The sequence below is a fragment of the Zalophus californianus genome, chromosome 6, assembly GCF_009762305.2.
Source record: "Zalophus californianus isolate mZalCal1 chromosome 6, mZalCal1.pri.v2, whole genome shotgun sequence".
Taxonomy (NCBI): domain Eukaryota; kingdom Metazoa; phylum Chordata; class Mammalia; order Carnivora; family Otariidae; genus Zalophus; species Zalophus californianus.
The window spans coordinates 111,269,631-111,288,599 of NC_045600.1; the positions used below are offsets into that span (position 1 = coordinate 111,269,631).

Sequence of the window (18,969 nt, forward strand, 5' to 3'; positions counted from 1 at the left end):
TTGTTTGCTCTATCTAAAGTAGTGCTAAGTTGACATGTTCCCTGTAACGTTTTTCTCAAATATCAAACACTCTTCCAAACAGACTTTAAAAAAAAAGAATTCTTAACTGTATCCTTTTAGAAATCAAACATATAATATTTACCTTTGTGGGTATATAATCCAAAGTCTTGAATTCATTCATATATTCATCTAAAAACACTTTAAAAGTGTTGACCCAAACTCTGACTGGAGATTCACACCAATCACGCTGCTCAAGCCTCATGGTCTTTTCCAGAATCTGTTCAAATAGTGCGTAGAGGTCTTTATACCGTATGCTTTTCCCATCGTCTATCTAATGAGCAATAAGAGAAGACATGTAAGGTATTATATAAAGAAATTCTCTAAACATAGAAGATTGATTCAACTTGTATTGGGTAGTGTTTAGAATAAAGATCAGGATCCTTCCTAACGGGCAAGCCCATGAGGTCATGTTGTATCTGTAAATGCCCTACTGTGGAATGTCTGCAGAATAAAACCTATTAAATTTTAACAAAATACTTAACAGTTTAAACAACGTAACAGCTTCAGAAAGTCCTGGGAACTTCTCTACAAGTCTGGCTTTTAAACTATATTTAGCTATAGAGATTATTTGCATCCCACTTAATTACCTATTGCCTCAGAAATGAAACTTGTTTAGATAGTTCCACTCTAAAATTGAAAGAACAAATACTTGAATCCTTCCCTAATGATACATTAGGTAACCATTATTTTATTTTTCCAAAGAAGAATGACATGTCCTGAAAAACACTGTATTACTTATAAAGGAATCTACATGGGATTACTTTTAACTTATTTAAATAAGGTCTGGAACTTTTGTGAGAGGAAAAAAAAGGGGGGGGGGGCGCTTTAAATGACCAAAAAGTGTCATATATACTTAGAATTTGTTTCTCCTTCACTTCCTCAAAATAAGTTGAACATTTTTGATCAGAGTTAGAAAACCACTATTAAGCTATACTTCATAATTTTGGCTCTTCCTATGTGATTTAAGCGTACTGGAGCACCCAACAACCCGGAGTCCCTAATCTAGGAAATACAGGTATGAAGCAGAGATAAAGACATGAGCATAATAAGCAGTTCAGCAGGATTAGAAAAATACGGCCAACGTTGTCTCTATGCAAACCTAGTCATTTGCTATAGCCTGATTACTACTCTTACTATGGCCCTGAAATTCCTATTCTCTCAGACTGCATGGTTTATGTTTTTAAAAAAGCAAAAATTCTTATACTGAGAAAGAAAAAGTAAAGGATACACAAGAAAGTTCTCCTGACTTCTCTTTTCACAATGAATTATAGACTGAACAAAGAAAAATGATTAAATACAAATTATTTTATAGAATATGAAAATTCATAGATTCTAGAGATCAAAGCATTATTATCTACTTTAGCCTTCTAAAACCATAAACTTTATATGACCACTGTCATAAAATTATAAGGTAAATCTGAAAGTGAAATAAACTGATATACATAAACCAGTGAACATAAACTGCTCTAATTCCACTGGGGAAAAATGTATAATTCTACACATAGGAAAATTAGAAGCTAAAGCCAGAGCTAAAGGATTATGAGAAGTCAAAATAGTAGAGAGCCATAGAATCACATTTATAATATGTGAATTTATCATCTTATAAGAAGATTCAACATTGTAAGAGAGGAAAAAAAACTACTCAAGGAAACTGAAGGAAGGTATTAATCTGAGACCAGTCAGTATGCTTTCCCCTACCTATTCCTAAAACAAAAACAAGGAATTTGAGAAATCTCTCATTGAACACAGCCTCCGTATTATCTCCTACAGCATAGACAAATTTTTCATATGTTAACTACTGAATATCTCCTAACACAGTCCAACTTACCGCTAAGGCAGATGAATAAAAGCTGAAGATATTCTGCCGAAATTCTTTCAGGGCTTTTTTAAATACAACATCCACTAATGTGTCTTTCTTGCTGTCGTCATTATCTAGGTCATTCATCTGGGGGCCACAAAAAGTTTTTGTACACAATCAACTAATTAAAAAGAGGTGACTACAACAGTGATATTGATTGGTTCTTCAATAATGATGGTCCCGATGGTCCTGAAAGTGCAAGCCCCTGCTATTATGGGACCGAGGTAAAAGCATGACCAGACAGTCAATGTTTTATTACTACCAGATGATTTCAAAGGTCCTTCTAACACTATATTATTCTATCATTCTATTACCAGAGAAAAAACTCCAAGTATGCAATGACAAGCCGCACCTTAACACATGGAATATAATGACAATTAAGGTAAAATGCAAGTCAACAGTAAAGCATAAAACCTTAACTCCTGTCCACCCAGTCTGAGTAATGCATATCCTGTTAGTTAAATCTTTTTCATAAAGAACACAGACCATCTAACTTACTGAAGCATATGTAAACTTGATCTATAGGGGCCATATTCTGATAAAAACAAGCATTCCATGGTCAAAGCCACTTAGGAGCCTAACTCAGCATGCAGAGTGTACCTTTTTCAGAAGAAATTCATCCATACTTTTTAAATCACTGACACTTGCTATGATCTGGACAGAGTCATTTTGCCAGTGCATAGACTCCAAAGCCACATTGCTGATCTTCACACTTCGCTTCCGCTTTGCCTTTGGAGAAGGTTCTTTGTTCTCTTTAAACTCCTTCCGGCAACTACCAGGCAATTCTGGGCTCAAAGGAGGTGTCGGGTGATACTGAACTAATTCTATAATTCAAGATAAAGTATCCAAAAAAAAAATTTTAGTGAAAATATTGAAATCTCCACATTCTTCTTTTTAAATTTAACTTCCTTTAGTAAGTCACTGAAGGAAAAATATGTATCTGAAAAGCAAAGTAATATTAATGTTTGCAGTCAGGCAAAACAATAAATACAGACTGCACAATTGTACAGAAAATGTACTTTAAAATTACCACTTTTCAATGGAAAATGCCATTATGTCTGCGAAGGGGCTAAAGTCTGATACTAAAAACCTGGATGGAGGTATCTTATAGAACTAAAGCCTGGATCCCAAATACCTCAGTCCCAAAGGAAAAAAAGAAGAGTATATGTAACCACCCTAGCACATTAAATGCTGACCATTAAACCAATCATAGCTTTACTATATTTGTTTGAAAGAATATTCAGCTATATATAAATTCAGCAAACCAGTGAAGTTTGATAATTATTATTATTTCATTACTAGGGTCTAAAGCCATAAATGCTTCAGTGATATTACCTGTAGTTATCCTGGCAACCTATCTAGGGAGCCAGGTAAGTCAACCAGCTCACTTCTTAGTCTCCTTAGTATTTAGGATTTTCTTATACATCTCCCAAATAACCGTCTGAATTTCTCAGAGAATTCCTGGAATGCATTACCTTTGTATATAATACTGGAAAGCACAACAAATCTTCTCTGTTTACACAGGGAAATTGACTGCATGTAAGTCCGTCATAATCTAGAACTATATTGGGTTTGCCAAAGCCCTACCTGGGGCTTGATAAATATGTTGGCCCCTCCTCACTTCACATATCTATTTGTTTCCCCCACATGTATTCATTCACCTGTCCAATGCTATGTCCTCATTCCCTCTAAAAGCTAACTCTGATAATTAAGGAAAAAAGTAGCCTCCTACATGCTAAATGCCACCTCAGGCAGAAAGGAAGACAAGCCCAATCTCTGATATGGCACCAGAATAAAAATTATAAAGATATAGATGCTAATTAGTATCAATTGATTTTAATTCCATTATAGAACCAAGACATAGAAGTACCTAATAATTTCATTTAGCAAAGTAAATATCTTTCCTATAATAAAAGAAATAATGATTACTAAAGAAATTATAATACTGCTTCAGTATTAAAAACAAGGGATACCTTAATAAATTACTACCCAAAGATAAATAAAAGCTACAATCTTTAAATACATATATATATAAAAAGGATATATAAAAAAGATATATATATATATATCTCCTTATGAAGCAACACACAATGAAGCCTGCTAATAATATATGCTTCAACTTAAGAGCTTTATGCTTCCTTCTTAAGAATTAACCAGGAGAATAGAACTGAGAAAAATGAAAAATTTAGAATGATTACTATAAGCCAGATTAGATACAAGAAATCGATCCTCTCAGTAATGTAATGGTAAGGATTTCCCAAATTTCCAAACTGGACTTGTAGTATTCACTTAATTTACTATTGATTTTATCTATATTGTTTTGCCAACTCATAGGAGCAAAGCCACAAGACACAAAAACAGGGCTCTAACCATTTTTTTCTCTGACACACAGGTGCCTCTGCTTTGGCTCATCCATTCCTACGTGAAGCTTAATAATCTTATTCTCCTTGTTCCTTTGTCTTATCCAGATATGAGAAGTTTTGTTTACTTATTGTAACTCGCCCTGTTCTTTCCTTTAGAGATAACTTTCTTCCTAGACCCACTTTCTATTTTATTCACCTACCCACTGGTATTTACCCACTCATTACCACACACCCACCTCTGATGTATGTCCATCCCATCACTGTTGAAGATAGCTGGCATCTTTGCGTAACGATTAAAAATTCTCATACATGTTTGAGCAAAGGGTTGGGGAAAACTGCATAATCATCTAATGCTGGAATTACTGGAATCCTTAGAGTTAGTAATTCTAGCATTTAGAAAGGCCAATTTTCTCAACAGATGAACTGTCGGGTATGTTCAAGTGTGTTATGATTGATGCCCCAAAAATTAAAATAACAGCTACAATTATAAAGTCAGTATACTATAGCAAATACTTAATATACAGTAGGTATTTAATATGTACCACAGTGGTTAAGAATGTGGCCTCTGGAGCTAGGCTACCTAAATTCAGATCTCAGCTCTGCCAACTACTATAAGTGCATAAGGAAATAACTTCTCTGTGCTTCAGCCTTCTCATCTATAAAATGGGAATAATAATCATATCAACCCCCCAAAATTGAGAGGATCAACTGCGTTAACACATACAACATGCTTAGTACAGTGCCTTGAACATGGTAAGCACTTAAATATTAGCTGCTATTATCTTTAATTTTTACTAATTATACATATTTCTTAAGTGAATGAATGACAGCTAAATTTTTACACTTTAGAAAACTGAGGCTAACTGAAGATGCACCATCATTCTTTAGTTGTTGTTGCTTCACTGTTTTGTACCACACTTCCTTGGAACTTCTATACAATGTCATTTTATAATTATCTTTTACTTAAGGAAAGATTTTACAATTCTGGTCCTATTCCATTAGACTATCTGGCCAACAGGATTGCCATTACAAATACTAGAGGAATAATGAACTCTCAGAAAGAGTGAACAAATTATAAAGACAATCTCCATTCTTTGTCCATTTTTACCATCTGGAAACTGATGAGCTGGAATCATATCAGAGCCAGCAAAGAATCCCGAAACCTCTGACTGGGTGGCAGCTTTCACTCGGGTAGTCTTCTTCTCCCCTTGTTTCCCTTTGGCCCAGAATCTCATCTTAGCTCTCTGAGGTCTATTTTTAAAAATAAAGATAAAAATGGAAATTACTATGTTGCAGTGACAATATCTGTACATAACTTTGAGCTACATAAAGACCTTTCATGTGTATTACTTCATTTAACCTTCACACTTAAGTTTAATCATATTTAATCTTCGATTTCACATTTAAATTTCAATCTGGAAGGAAGATGGCTTCATCTTGAGTACAAGAAATAATAAGTCCCAGAGATGGTAAATAATTCCCCAAAATGAAATGGCTAAAAAGCAATGAAACTAGAATTCCAACTCAGGTTTTCTGGTTCCTAAGGTGCTATCTTTACATTCTTGCCCTCCTTCCGCTTGGACTTAGCACATAAACGACTTAACAACAAAGAAAATACTTTTTAAAACATCACTGATGTCCCATCACTCTAAAACATATTTGTTTACCTTTTTGGGGAGGGGTAATTTCCTTCCATTCTTTATCCATAAGTATGCCCATTTTTATATCACTATAATCATGATGAAGATACAATTTTAAACCTTTCCACTTACCATTATATAACAATGGTTTTAACTATTTTATATTTAGAAGTTATCAATATTATTAACAAAAACCACCATTTATTTGAGTTATTTTGCTCCAGACACAAGTGCTTACATTGGCTTACCTTAATTTATTTATAAAAACAAGTTTACTAAAAAAAAAAAAAAAAAAAAAGTTTACTTTCAAACTCCTATAACCATTATCTATGTGAAAACCTGGAACATTAGATAACTTTCCCTAAATTACACACTGAGTGACAAAACTGATAACTACTTTGCTATATGGCCTCATTCTTAGTGTTTATATACTCTCTCCCATCACGAAAATCAAAAAAACACGTTAATAATGACAGGTCACGTAAACTGACCATATATCATGTATCCAAATCCGATATGAGGAGTTTATTTGTGTATTCGTTTTTTCCTTTGTATATTCACTCAATCAAAAAAAACCATGAGCATCTACCAGGAGCCAGGCACTATGCCTTTATGATATACCTAATTTTCACACCTACTATAATAAATAGCTCTTAATATCCTTACATTTTACGCATAAGCAAACTGAGGCTTAGAGGACTGATGAAGCTGGAAGTTAAAATCAGGTCTATCTAGTTTTGAAACTCACATTCTTTTTTTTGTTCTTCCTTTTTTTTAAAAGCCTATTACTAAACTTAAACATCTCAAGAGTGTAAAGAAAAGTTGTTCCACAATGCTTATTACAAATGACAGCATCCTTGTGCCATTCTCCTTCCTTTTTTGCTCCCTGGAAGCAACCCTTTTGAATTGATTTAACTGACTTTTTAATATTTACCATACTTATATTGCTGTTGTACTTGAAACCACAAGTAATGATTAAGCATGTTCCAACACTTCTGTTCTCCACTCTGTTCCACAAAGACAGGTGTATCCCCAAAAGAATCAAAAGGTAATTTGAGTTATCTGAATATACAGTATTTTCTTATAGTAAGTCACTTTTTTATTATACAAATAATATTCACAACTGAGGTAGGCACTTTCCTGCATAACCTTTTTTCTAGAATTAATAAGTGTTTTGCTTTACATTTGCTCATTTATCTACATACAATGCACCTTGAAATGTTTTGCTAGTTGTGTATATCTCCTTTTAACATGTTCAAACAAAGCAGGTACTCCATTTTTTTTTTTTAAGATTTTATTTATTTATTTGACAGAGGGAGATATAGAGAGGGAACACAAGCAGAGGGACTGGTAGAGGGAGAAGCAGGCTTCCCACGGAGCAGGGAGCCCAAAGTGGGGTTTGATTCCAGGACCCTGGGATCGTGACCTGAGCCGAACGCAGACACTTAATGACTGAGCCACCCAGGCGCCCCGGCACTCCATTTCTTTTGACAAATCTCTCCCAGAGCTTTCCAACCTCCTCCAACAGGCATGGTTGCCCTCAGTGCTGGTTATACAACTAACATTTGAAAAGCTATTTTCTTTCTTTTTTTTTTTTTTTAATTTTTAAAAAAATTTTTTAGTTATGTTAATCCCCATACATTACATCATTAGTTTTTGATGTAGTGTTCCATGATTCATTGTTTGTGCATAACACGCAGTGCTCCACCCAGAATGTGCCCTCTTTAATACCTGTCTCCAGCCTAACCCATCCCCCCACGCCCTCCCCTCTAGAACCCTGTTTGTTTTTCAGAGTCCATCATCTCTAATGGTTCGTCTCCCCCTCCAACTTATTCCCCTTCATTCTTCCCCTCCTGCTATCTTTTTTTTTTCTTAACATATATTGCATTATTTTTCAGAACTACAGATCTCTGATTCATCACTCTTGTACGATTCACAGCGTTCACCATAGCACATACCCTCCCCAATGTCTATCACCCAGCCACCCAATCCCTCCCAGCCCCCCACCACTCCAGCAACCCTCAGTTTGTTTCCTGAGATTAAGAATTCCTCATATCAATGAGGTCATATGATACATGTCTTTCTCTGATTGATTTATTTCGCTCAGCATAACACCCTCCAGTTCCATCCGCGTCGTTGCAAATGGCAAGATCTCATTCCTTTTGATGGCTGCATAATATTCCATTGTGTATATATACACCACTTCTTTGATCCACTCATCTGTTGATGGACATCTTGGCTCTTTCCACAGTTTGGCTATTGAGACATTGCTGCTATAAACATTGGGGTGCACGTACCCCTTCGGATCCCTACATTTGTGTCTTTGTGGTAAATACCCAGTAGTGCAATTGCTAGATTATAGGGTAGCTCTATTTTCAACTGTTTCAGGAACCTCCATACTGTTTTCCAGAGCGGTTGCACCACCTTGCATTCCCACCAACAGTGTAGGAGGGTTCCCCTTTCTCCGCATACCTGCCAACATCTGCAATTTCCTCACTTATTAATTTTAGCCATTCTGACTAGTATGAGGTGGTATCTCATTGAGGTTTTGATTTGGATTAACCTGATGCCAAGTGATTTTGAGCATTTTTTCATGTGTCTGTTGGCCATTTGCATGTCTTCTTTGGAAAAATGTCTGTTCATTTCTTCTGCCATTTCTTGATTAGATTATTTGTTCTTTGGGGGTTCAGTTTGATAAGTTCTTTATAGATTTTGGATACTAGCCCTGTATCTGATGTGTCATTTGCACATATTTTCTCCCATTCTGTCTGCTGTCTTTTGGTTTTGTGGACTATTTCTTTTGCTGTGCAAAAGCTTTTTATCTTGATGAAATCCCAATAGTTTATTTTTGCCCTTGCTTCCCTTGCCTTTGGCGATGTTTCTAGGAAGAAGTTGCTGCGGCTGAGGTCGAAGAGGTTGCTGCCGCTGAGGTCGAAGAGGTTGCTCCTGTGTTCTCCTTTAGGATTTTGATGTACTCCTGTCTCACGTTTAGGTCTTTCAACCATTTGGAGTCTATTTTTGTGTGTGGTGTAAGGAAATGGTCCAGTTTCATTCTTCTGCATGTGGCTGTCCAATTTTCCCAACACCATTTGTTGAAGAGACTGTCTTTTTTCCATTGGACATTCTTTCCTGCTTTGTCAAAGACGAGTTGACCATAGAGTTGAGGGTCCATTTCTGGGCTCTCTATTCTGTTCCATTGATCTATGTCTCTGTTTTTGTGCCAGTACCATACTGTCTTCATGATGACAGCTTTGTACTAGAGCTGGAAGTCTGGAATTGTGATGCCACCGGCTTTGCTTTTCTTTTTCAATATTCCTCTGGCTACTCGGGGTCTCTTCTTGTTCCATACAAATTTTAGGATGATTTGTTCCATTTCTTTGAAAAAAGTGGATGGTATTTTGAAGGGGGATTGCATTGAATGTGTAGATCGCTCTAGGTAGCATTGACATCATCACAATGTTTGTTCTTCCAATCCATGAGCATGGAACGTTTTTCCATTTCTTTGTGTCTTCTTCAATTTCTTTCATGAGTATTTTAGAGTTTTCTGAGTACAGATCCTTTGCCTCCTTGGTTAAATTTATTCCTAGGTATCTTACGGTTTTGGGTGCACTTGTAAATGGGATCGACTCCTTGATTTGTCTCTCTTCTGTCTTGTTGTTGGTGTATAGGAATGCCACTGATTTCTGTGCATTGATTTTATAGGCTGCTACTTGACTGAATTTCTGTATGAGTTCTAGCAGTTTTGGGGTGGAGTCTTTTGGGTTTTCCACATACAGTATCATATCATCTGCAAAGAGTGAGTTTGACTTCCTCTTTGCCGATTTGGATGCCTTTGATTTCTTTTTGTTGTCTGATTGCTGTGGCTAGGACTTCTAATACTATGTTGAATAGCAGTGGTGAGAGTGGACATCCCTGCCACGTTCCTGACCTTAGGGGAAAAGCTCCCAGCCTTTCCCCATTGAGAATGATAATTCGGTGTAGGTTTTTCATAGATGGCTTTTATGATATTGAGGTATGTACCGTCTATCCTTATATTCTGAAGAGTTTTGATCAAGAAAGGATGCTGTACTTTGTCAAATGCTTTTTCTGCATCTGTTGAGAGGATCATATGATTCTTGTTCTTTCTTTTGTTAATATATTGTATCACGTTGATTGATTTGCGGATGTTGAACCAATCTGGCAGCCCAGGGATAAATCTCACTTGGTCGTGGTGAATAACCCTTTTAATGTACTGTTCGATCCTATTGGCTAGTATTTTGGTGAGAATTTTTGCATCCATGTTCATCAAGGACATTGGTCTGTAATTCTCCTTTTGGATGGGGTCTTTGTCTGGTTTTGGGATCAAGGCAATGCTGGCCTCATAAAATGAGTTTGGAAGTTTTCCTTCCATTTCAATTTTTTGGAACAGTTTCAGGAGAATAGGTATTAATTCTTCTTTAAATGTTTGATAGAATTCCCCTGGGAAGCCATCTGGCCCTGGGCTTTTGTTTGTTGGAAGATTTTTGATGACTGCTTCAATTTCCTTAGTGGTTATGGGTCTGTTCAGGTTTTCTATTTCTTCCTGGTTCAATTCTGGTAGTTGATACATCTCTAGGAATGTCCCCATTTCTTCCAGGTTATCTAATTTGCTGGCATAGAGTTGCTCATAATATGTTCTTATAATTGTTTGTATTTCTTTGGTGTTGGTTGTGATCTGTCCTCTTTCATTCATGATTTTGTTGATTTGGGTCCTTTTTGATGAGTCTGGCCAGGGGTTTATCAATCTTGTTAATTCTTTCAAAGAACCAGCTGCTAGTTTCGTGGATCTGTTCTACTGTTCCTTTTGTTTCTATTTCATTGATTTCTGACCTGATCTTTATTATTTCTCTTCTCCTGCTGGGTTTAGACTTCAGTTGCTGTTCTTTCTCCAGCTCCTTTAGGTGTAGGGTTAGGTTGTGTATTTGAGACCTTTCTTGTTTCTTGAGAACGGCTTGTATTGCTATATACTTTCCTCTCAGGACTGCCTTTGCTGTATCCCAAAGATTTTGAGCAGTGTGTTTTCATTTTCATTGGTTTCCATGAATTTTTTAAATTCTTCTTTAATTTCCATTCATTCTTTAGTAGGATGCTCTTTAGCCTCCATGTATTTGAGTTCTTTCCGAATTTCCTCTCGTGACTGAGTTCTACTTTCAAAGCACTGTGGTCTGAAAATATGCAGGGAATAATCCCAATCTTTTGGTACTGGTTGAGACCTGATTTGTGACCTAGGATGTGATCACTTCTGCAGAATGTTCCATGGGCACTAGAGAAGAATGTGTATTCCGTTTCTTTGGGATGGAATGTTCTGAATATGTCTGTGAAGTCCATCTGGTCCAGTGTGTCATTTAAAGTCTTTATTTCCTTGTTGATCTTTTGCTTAGATGATCTGTCCATTTCAGTCAGGGGGATGTTAAAGTCCCCCACTATTTTTGTATTGGTGTCAATGTGTTTCTTTCCTTTTGTTATTAATTGCCTTATATAATTGGCTGCTCCCATGTTCGGGGCATACATATTTACAATTGTTAGATCTTCTTGTTGGATAGACCCTTTAAGTAGGATATAGTGTCCTTCTTCATCTATTACAGTCTTTGTTTTAAAATCTAATTTGTCTGATATAAGGATTGCCACCCCAGCTTTCTTTGGTGTCCATTAGCATGCTAAATGGTTTTCCACCCCCTCACTTTCAATCTGGGGGTGTCTTTGGGTATAGAATGAGTCTCTTGCAGACAGCATATTGATGGGTCTTGTTTTTTAATCCAATCTGATAGCCTGTGTCTTTTGATTGGGGCATTGAGACCATTTACATTCAGGGTAACTACTGAAAGGTATGAATTTAGTGCCATTGTATTGCCTGTAAGGTGACTGTTACTGTACATTGTCTGTGTTCCTTTCTGACCTAGGCTGCTTTTAGGCTCTCTTTTTGCTTAGAGGACCCCTTCCAATATTTCTTGGAGGGCTGGTTTCATGTTTGCAAATTCCTTTAGTTTTTGTTTCTCCTGGAAGCTTTTTATCTCTCCTTCTATTTTCAATGACAGCCTAGCTGTATATAGTATTCTTGGCTGCATATTTTTCTCGTTTGGTGCTCTGAAGATCTCATGCCAGTCCTTTCTGGCCTGCCAGGTCTCTGTGGATAGGTCTGTTGCCAATCTAATGTTTCTACCATTGTAGGTTACATATCTCTTCTCCCGAGCTGCTTTCAGGATTTTCTCCTTGTCTCTGAGACTCGTAAGTTTTACTATTAGATGTCGGGGTGTTGACCTATTTTTATTGATTTTGAGAGGGGTTCTCTGTGCCTCCTGGATTTTGATGCCTGTTTCCTTCCCCACATTAGGGAAGTTCTCTGCTATTATTTGCTCCAATATACCTTCTGCCCCTCTCTCTCTTTCTTCTTCTTCTGGGATCCCAATTATTCTAAGGTTGTTTCGTCTTATCGTATCGCTTCTCTCTCGAATTCTGCCCTCGTGATCCTGTAGTTATCTTTTTCTCAGCCTCTTTATTTTCCATCATTTGGTCTTCTATATCGCTGATTCTCTTTTCTGCCTCATTTATCCTAGCAGTTAGTGCCCCCATTTTTGACTGCACCTCATTAATAGCCTTTTTGATTTCGACTTGGTTAGATTTTAGTTCTTTTATTTCTCCAGAAAGGGTTTCTCTAATAACTTCTACACTTTTTACAAGCCCAGCTAGTACCTTTAAAGTCATGATTCTGAACTCTAGGTCCGACATCGTACTAATGTCAGTATTGAGTAGGTCCCTGGCAGACGGTACTACCTCTTGTTCTTTTCGCTGAGGTGATTTTTTTCGTCTTGTCATTTTGTCCAGAGGAGAATAAATGAATGAGAGAATAGAATGCTAACAGGTTAAAAACGTCTCCAGCAAATATACCCTATACAAATCAGAAAAGACCTGAAACCAGGGGACAAGAAAGGGAAAGAAAGAAGAAAGAGGGGGTAAAAAAAGGAAAAGGAAAAAGATAAAAACAAACAAAAACAGAACAAAACAAAAAACAGAATATGATCAAATATGATCAGGCTAGTGCACAAATCAGTGCCACACACTAGATTTTGGTAGTATTTTGGTCTGTTAGAAGAAAGTGCCTGCTAAAATTTTAAAGGAAGAAAGACTTATATATGTACAAAATCAGGGTTGATACAATGAAGGGATGGAAGAAGACTGTAAAGATGAAAATTATAAAAGATTTTATAAATTGATAAGAAGTTGTTTTTAAAAAGAAAGAAGATTTAAAAAAAAGAAAAAAGAAAAAAAGAAAAAAAAAGGCAGAGAATGTGATCAGGCAGGAGACTAGAACAAAGCCATACACTAGTGATTTAGGATATATTTTGATCTTTTAGAAGAAACTATCTCAAAATTTTAAAGAGAGAACAACTTATATATATATGCCAAAAATAAGGGTAACTAGTATGAAGGGATAAAAATATGACTCTAAAAATGAAAAATACATGTTTTTTTTTAAAAAAGGGATTGATAAGATGTTGCTTGAAAAAGGGAAAAAGAAAAATTCAAAAAAAAAGTTAAAAAATTAACTTTGGAAAACTAATGAATTATGGTAAAAAAAGCCATGAATTCTATGTGCAGTATTCCCATAGCGCTAGAGTTTTCCCGTTCTCCTTGATCGGTAAACTTGGTCTTGGCTTGCTGGCTGTTCGTGCTGATCTTCTGGGGGAGGGGCCTGTTGCCGTGGTTCCCAAATGTCTTTGCCAGAGGCGGAATTGACCCGCCCTTGTGAGTCCAGGCTAAGCAAGCTGCTCAGGTTTGCTCTCAGGAGCTGTTGTTCCCTGCAAGCTCTCAGTACAGCTTTGGAGGACCAGGGTGAAAATGGTGGCCTCCCAATCTCTGCCCGGAGGAGCTGAGAACTCGGGGCCCCGCTCCTCAGTGTGCCCCCAGAGAAAAGCAGTCACTCCTGTCTCCCCAGTCTCCGGCCACACTCCATGCTCACCCGGCCTGTGACCAAGCATTTCTATCTCTGGCACCGGACCCCGTGTGGAGTCTCCAAACCCAGCAGATCCCTGCGGTGCGCTTCTGCGCCGCTCCTCCTGGGGGAGGAAGGGGAGTCTCCCCGGCTCTGCCGCTTGTTGGGTCCCTGCTGGAGGCGCAGTGGCCCGACTGGGCCGCGGATCACGGTTTATGGGCAACCCCGAGCTGAGAGCCCGTGCCTCGGCTCTTTCTCTGCAGCCGGCTTCCCCGCTCCGATACCTGGGAGCTCTGTTGCCCTCAGGCACCCCCAGTCTTTCTGTGACGAGGGTCCTGAGACCACACTGTCCCGCGAGGGTTCCACCCCCCACTTAGCCCCTGGAGTGACGTCCCTCAGCGGAGCCGACTTCTAAAAGTTCTGATTTTGGGCGCCTGGGTGGCTCAGTTGGTTAAGCGACTGCCTTCAGCTCAGGTCATGATCCCGGGGTCCTGGGATCGAGCCCCGCATCAGGCTCCCTGCTCGGCGGGAAGCCTGCTTCTCCCTCTCCCACTCCCCCTGCTTGTGTTCCCTCTCTCACTGTGTCTCTCTCCGTCAAATAAATAAATAAAATCTTTAAAAAAAAAAAAAAAATAAAATAAAATAAAATAAAAGTTCTGATTTTGTGCACCGCGGCTCTATCACTTGCCAGAAGTGGCTGACGGAGGCCCCCTCCCCCGCCGTCTAGCCTCCCGAATATCGCCTCGGATTCACTTCTCCGCACGTCCTACCTTCCAGTAAGTGGTCGCTTTTCTGTTCAGAGTGTTGTTACTATTCTTATCTTCGATCTCCTGCTGAGTTTGTAGGTGTTCAGAATGGTATGATCCCTATTCACCTGAATTCCTGAGACCAGAGGAAATCCAGGTCCTCCTACTCCTCTGCCATCTTGCTCCGCCCCCCTTTTTTTTATTTTATTATGTTATGTTAGTCACCATACATCATTAGTTTTTGATGTAGTGATCCACGATTCATTGTTTTCATATAACACCCACTGCTCCATGCAGTATGTGCCTCCTTAATACCCATCACCGGGCTAACCCATCCCCCCCCACCCTCCCTCCCCTCAAAAACCCTCAGTTTGTTTCTCAGAGTCCACAGTCTCTCATGGTTCATCTCTCCTTCCGATTTCCCCCCCTTCATTTTTCCCTTCCTTCTCCTAATGTCCTCCATGCTGTTCCTTATGTTCCACAAATAAGTGAAACCATATGATAATTGACTTTCTCTGCTTGACTTATTTCACTTAGCATAATCTCCTCCAGTCCCATCCATGTTGATGTGAAAGCTGGGTATTCATCCATTCTGATGGCTGAGTAATATTCCATTGTACATATGGACCACATCTTCTTTATCCATTCATCTGTTGAAGGGCATCTCGGCTCTTTCCACAGTTTGGCTACTACGGACATTGCTGCTATGAACACTGGGGTGCATTTGACTCTTCTTTTCATTACAACTGTGTCTTTGGGGTAAATACCCAGTAGTGCAATTGCTGGGTCATAGGGTAGCTCTATTTTTAATTTTTTGAGGCACCTCCACACTGTTTTCCCAAGTGGCTGTACCAACTTGCATTCCCACCAACAGTGTAAAAGGCTTCCCCTTTCTCCACAACCTCTCCAACATTTGTTATTTCTTGCCTTGTCAATTTTTGCCATTCTAACTGGTGTAAGGTGGTATCTCAATGGGCTTTTGATTTGATTTGAATTTCCCTGATGGCAAATGATGATGACCATTTTTTCATGTGTCTGTTAGCCATTTGTATGTCTTCTCTGGAGAAGTGTCTGTTCATGTCTTCTGCCCATTTTTTGACTTGATTATTTGTTTTTTGGGTGTTGAGTCTGAGAAGTTCTTTATAGATCTTGGATACCAGCCCTTTACCTGTAGTGTCATTTGCAAATATCTTCTCCCATTCTGTGGGTTGCCTCTTTGTTTTGTTGACTGTTTCCTTTGCTGTACAGAAGTTTTTTTATCTTGATGAAGTCCCAAAAGTTCATTTTTGCTTTTGTTTCACTAGGCTTTGGAGATATATCTTGAAAGAAGTTGCTGTGGCTGATGTCAAAGAGGTTACTGCCTATGTTCTCTTTCTAGGACTTTGATGGATTCCTGTCTCACATTGAGGTCTTTCATCCATTTTGAGTTTATCTTTGTGTCTGGTGTTAGAGAATGGTTGAGTTTCATTCTTCTGCATGTGGCTGTCCAATTTTCCCAGCACCATTTATTGAAGAGACTGTCTTTTTTCCATTGCATACTTTTTCCTGCTTTGTCAAAGATCATTTGACCACAGAGTTGAGGGTCCATATCTGGGGCTCTCTATTCCGTTGGTCTATATGTCTGTTTTTGTGCCAGTACCATGCTGTCTTGGTGATCAGCTTTGTAATATAGCTTGAAATCGGGCAACGTGATGCCCCCAGCTTTGTTTTTCTTTTTCAACATTTCCTTGGCGATTCGGGGTCTTTTCTGATTCCATACAAATTTTAGGATTGTTTGTTCCAGCACTTTGAAAAATGTCATTGGAATTTTGATTGGGATGGCACTGAGGGTGCCAGCGATTGCTCTGGGTAGCATAGACATTTTAACAGTGTTTATTCTTCCGATCCATGAGCCTGGAATATTTTTCCATCTTTTTGTGTCTTCTTCAATTTCTTTCATGACTATTCTGTAGCTCCTAGAGTATAGATACTTTACCTTTTTGGTTAGGTTTATTCCGAGGTTATCTTATGGTTTTTGGTGCTATTGTAAATGGAACTGTTTCTCTAATTTCTCTTTCTACAGTTGCATTGTTAGTGTATAAGAAAGCAACTGATTTCTGTGCATTGATTTTGTATCCTGCCACATTACTGAATTGCTGTATGAGTTCTAGTAATTTGGGGGTGGAGTCTTTGGATTTTCCACATAAAGTATGTCATCTGCGAAAAGAGAAGAGTTTGGCTTCTTCTTTGCCAATGTGAATACCTTTTATTTCTTTTTGTTGTCTGATTGCTGTTGCTAGGACTTCTAGTACTATGCTGAACAATAGTGGCGAGAGTGGGCATCCTTGACATGTTCCTGATCTTAAGACAAAGGTTCTCAGCTTTTCCCCACTGAGGATGATATTCACTGTGGGTTTTTCATAGATGGATTTTATGAACTTGAGGAATGTTCCCTCTATCCCTATACACTGAAGAGTTTTAATCAGGAAAGGATGCTGTATTTTGTCAAATGCTTTTTCTGCATAATTGAGAGGACCATATGGTCCTCTTATTAATGTGTTCTATCACACTGATTGATTTGCAAATGTTGAATCACCCTTGCATCCCGGGAATAAATCCCACTTGGTCGTGGTGGATGATCCTTTTAATGTATTGTTTGATCCTATTAGCTAGGATTTTGTTGAGGATTTTGGAATCCATATTCATCAGGGATACTGGTCTGAAATTCTCCTTTTTGATGGGGTCTTTGCCTGGTTTGGGGATTAAAGTAATGCTGGCCTCAAAGAATGAGTCTGGAAGCTTTCCTTCTGTTTCTATTTTTGAAACAGCTTCAGGAGAATAGGTATTATTTCATCTTTGAGTGTTTGGTAGAATTCCCCAGGGAGTCCATCAGGCCCTGGACTCTTGTTTTTTGGGATGTTTTTGATCACTGCTTCAATCTTGTTACTGGTTATTGGCCTATTCAGGTTATCAATTTCTTCCTATTTCAGTCTTGGGAGTTTACAGGTTTCCAGGAAGGCATCCATTTCATCCAGGTTGCTCAGTTTATTGGCATATAGTTGTTGATAATAATTTCTAATAATTGTTTCTATTTCCTTGGTGTTAGTCGTGATCGCTCCCCTTTCATTCATAATTTTATTAATTTGGGTCCTTTCTCTTTTCTTTTGGATAAGTCTGGCCAGTGGTTTGTTGTTCTTATTAATTCTTTCAAAGAACCAGCTTCTAGTTTCATTGATCTGATCTACTGAGTTTCTGGTTTCTGATTCATTGATCTCTGCTCTAATCTTAATTATTTCTCTTGTAATTGAAAAGTTACTTTCACCATCATCATGGAAATTCCTTTTGTCTCTATTGTTCTATAATGAAATGTCTTTTAGTATGGGTCTGTTTCCATCCATTATATTGGGCAATCACTGGGCCCTTTGAATCTTGAAACTCATGTCCTTCAGTTCTATGAAACTTATTTGAATTACTTTATTAATGATCTGTCCTCCCCGTTTTCTTTGTTCTGTCTTTTTGGACCTCCCATTAGTGGCTCACTGGATCTCCTGAACTGCTCCTTTCTTTTCTGTTTTTTAATTTAACTGGTAATGGAAAGAAGGGCCATATGCACCCCAATGTTCAGAGCAGCAACATCCACAATAGCCAAACTGTGGAAAGAGCCGAGATGCCCTTCAACAGATGAACGGATAAAGAAGATGTGGTCCTTAACAAGTCAGGAAACAACAGATGTTGGCGGGGATGCGTAGAAAGGGGAACCCTCCTACATTCTTGGTGGGAATGCAAACTGGTGCAGCCACTCTGGAAAACAGTATGGAGGTTCCTCAAAAAGTTGAAAATAGAGCCACCATATGATCCAGCAATAGCACTACTAGGTATTTACCCCAAAGATACAAATGTAGGGATCTGAAGGGGTACGTGTACCCCGATATTTATAGCAGCAATGTCCACAATAGCCAAACTGTGGAAAGAGCCAAGATGTCCATCGACAGATGACTGGATAAAGAAGATGTGGTATATATATATACGGTGGAATATTATGCAGCCATCAAAAGGAATGAGATCTTGCCATTTGCAATGACACAGATGGAACTGGAGGATATTATGTTGAGCAAAATAAGTCAATCAGAGAAAGACATGTATCATATGACCTCATTGGTATGAGGAATTCTTAATCTCAGGAAACAAACTGAGGGTTGCTGGAGTGGTGGGGGGTGGGAGGGATGGGGTGACTGGGTGATAGACATTGAGGAGGGTATGTGCTATGATGAGGGCTGTGAATTGTGCAAGACTGTTGAATCAAAGATCTGTACCTCTGAAACAAGTAATACACTATATGTTAAAAAAAAAAGAAGAAGTAGATAGCAGGAGGGGA

The 18,969-nt window shown here is 38.3% G+C and overlaps 1 protein-coding gene across 11 annotated transcripts in view; it reads right to left on the reverse strand.

Annotated features, from left to right (window-relative positions):
• The window catches only part of MYO9A (myosin IXA), a 347,057-nt gene that overhangs the window by 82,156 nt on the left and 245,932 nt on the right, over positions 1-18,969 (reverse strand). For 10 of the 11 annotated variants that reach the window (XM_027572325.2, XM_027572329.1, XM_027572328.1 and 7 more), the window contains 4 exons: positions 5,390-5,532; positions 2,519-2,742; positions 1,889-2,005; positions 143-331 (listed from right to left, as the gene is read on the reverse strand). In XM_027572325.2, the coding sequence (XP_027428126.1) occupies positions 143-331; positions 1,889-2,005; positions 2,519-2,742; positions 5,390-5,532 (673 nt within the window). The remainder of the gene's footprint in view (positions 1-142; positions 332-1,888; positions 2,006-2,518; positions 2,743-5,389; positions 5,533-18,969) is intronic. The other variant, XM_027572331.1, reaches the window with a different exon arrangement.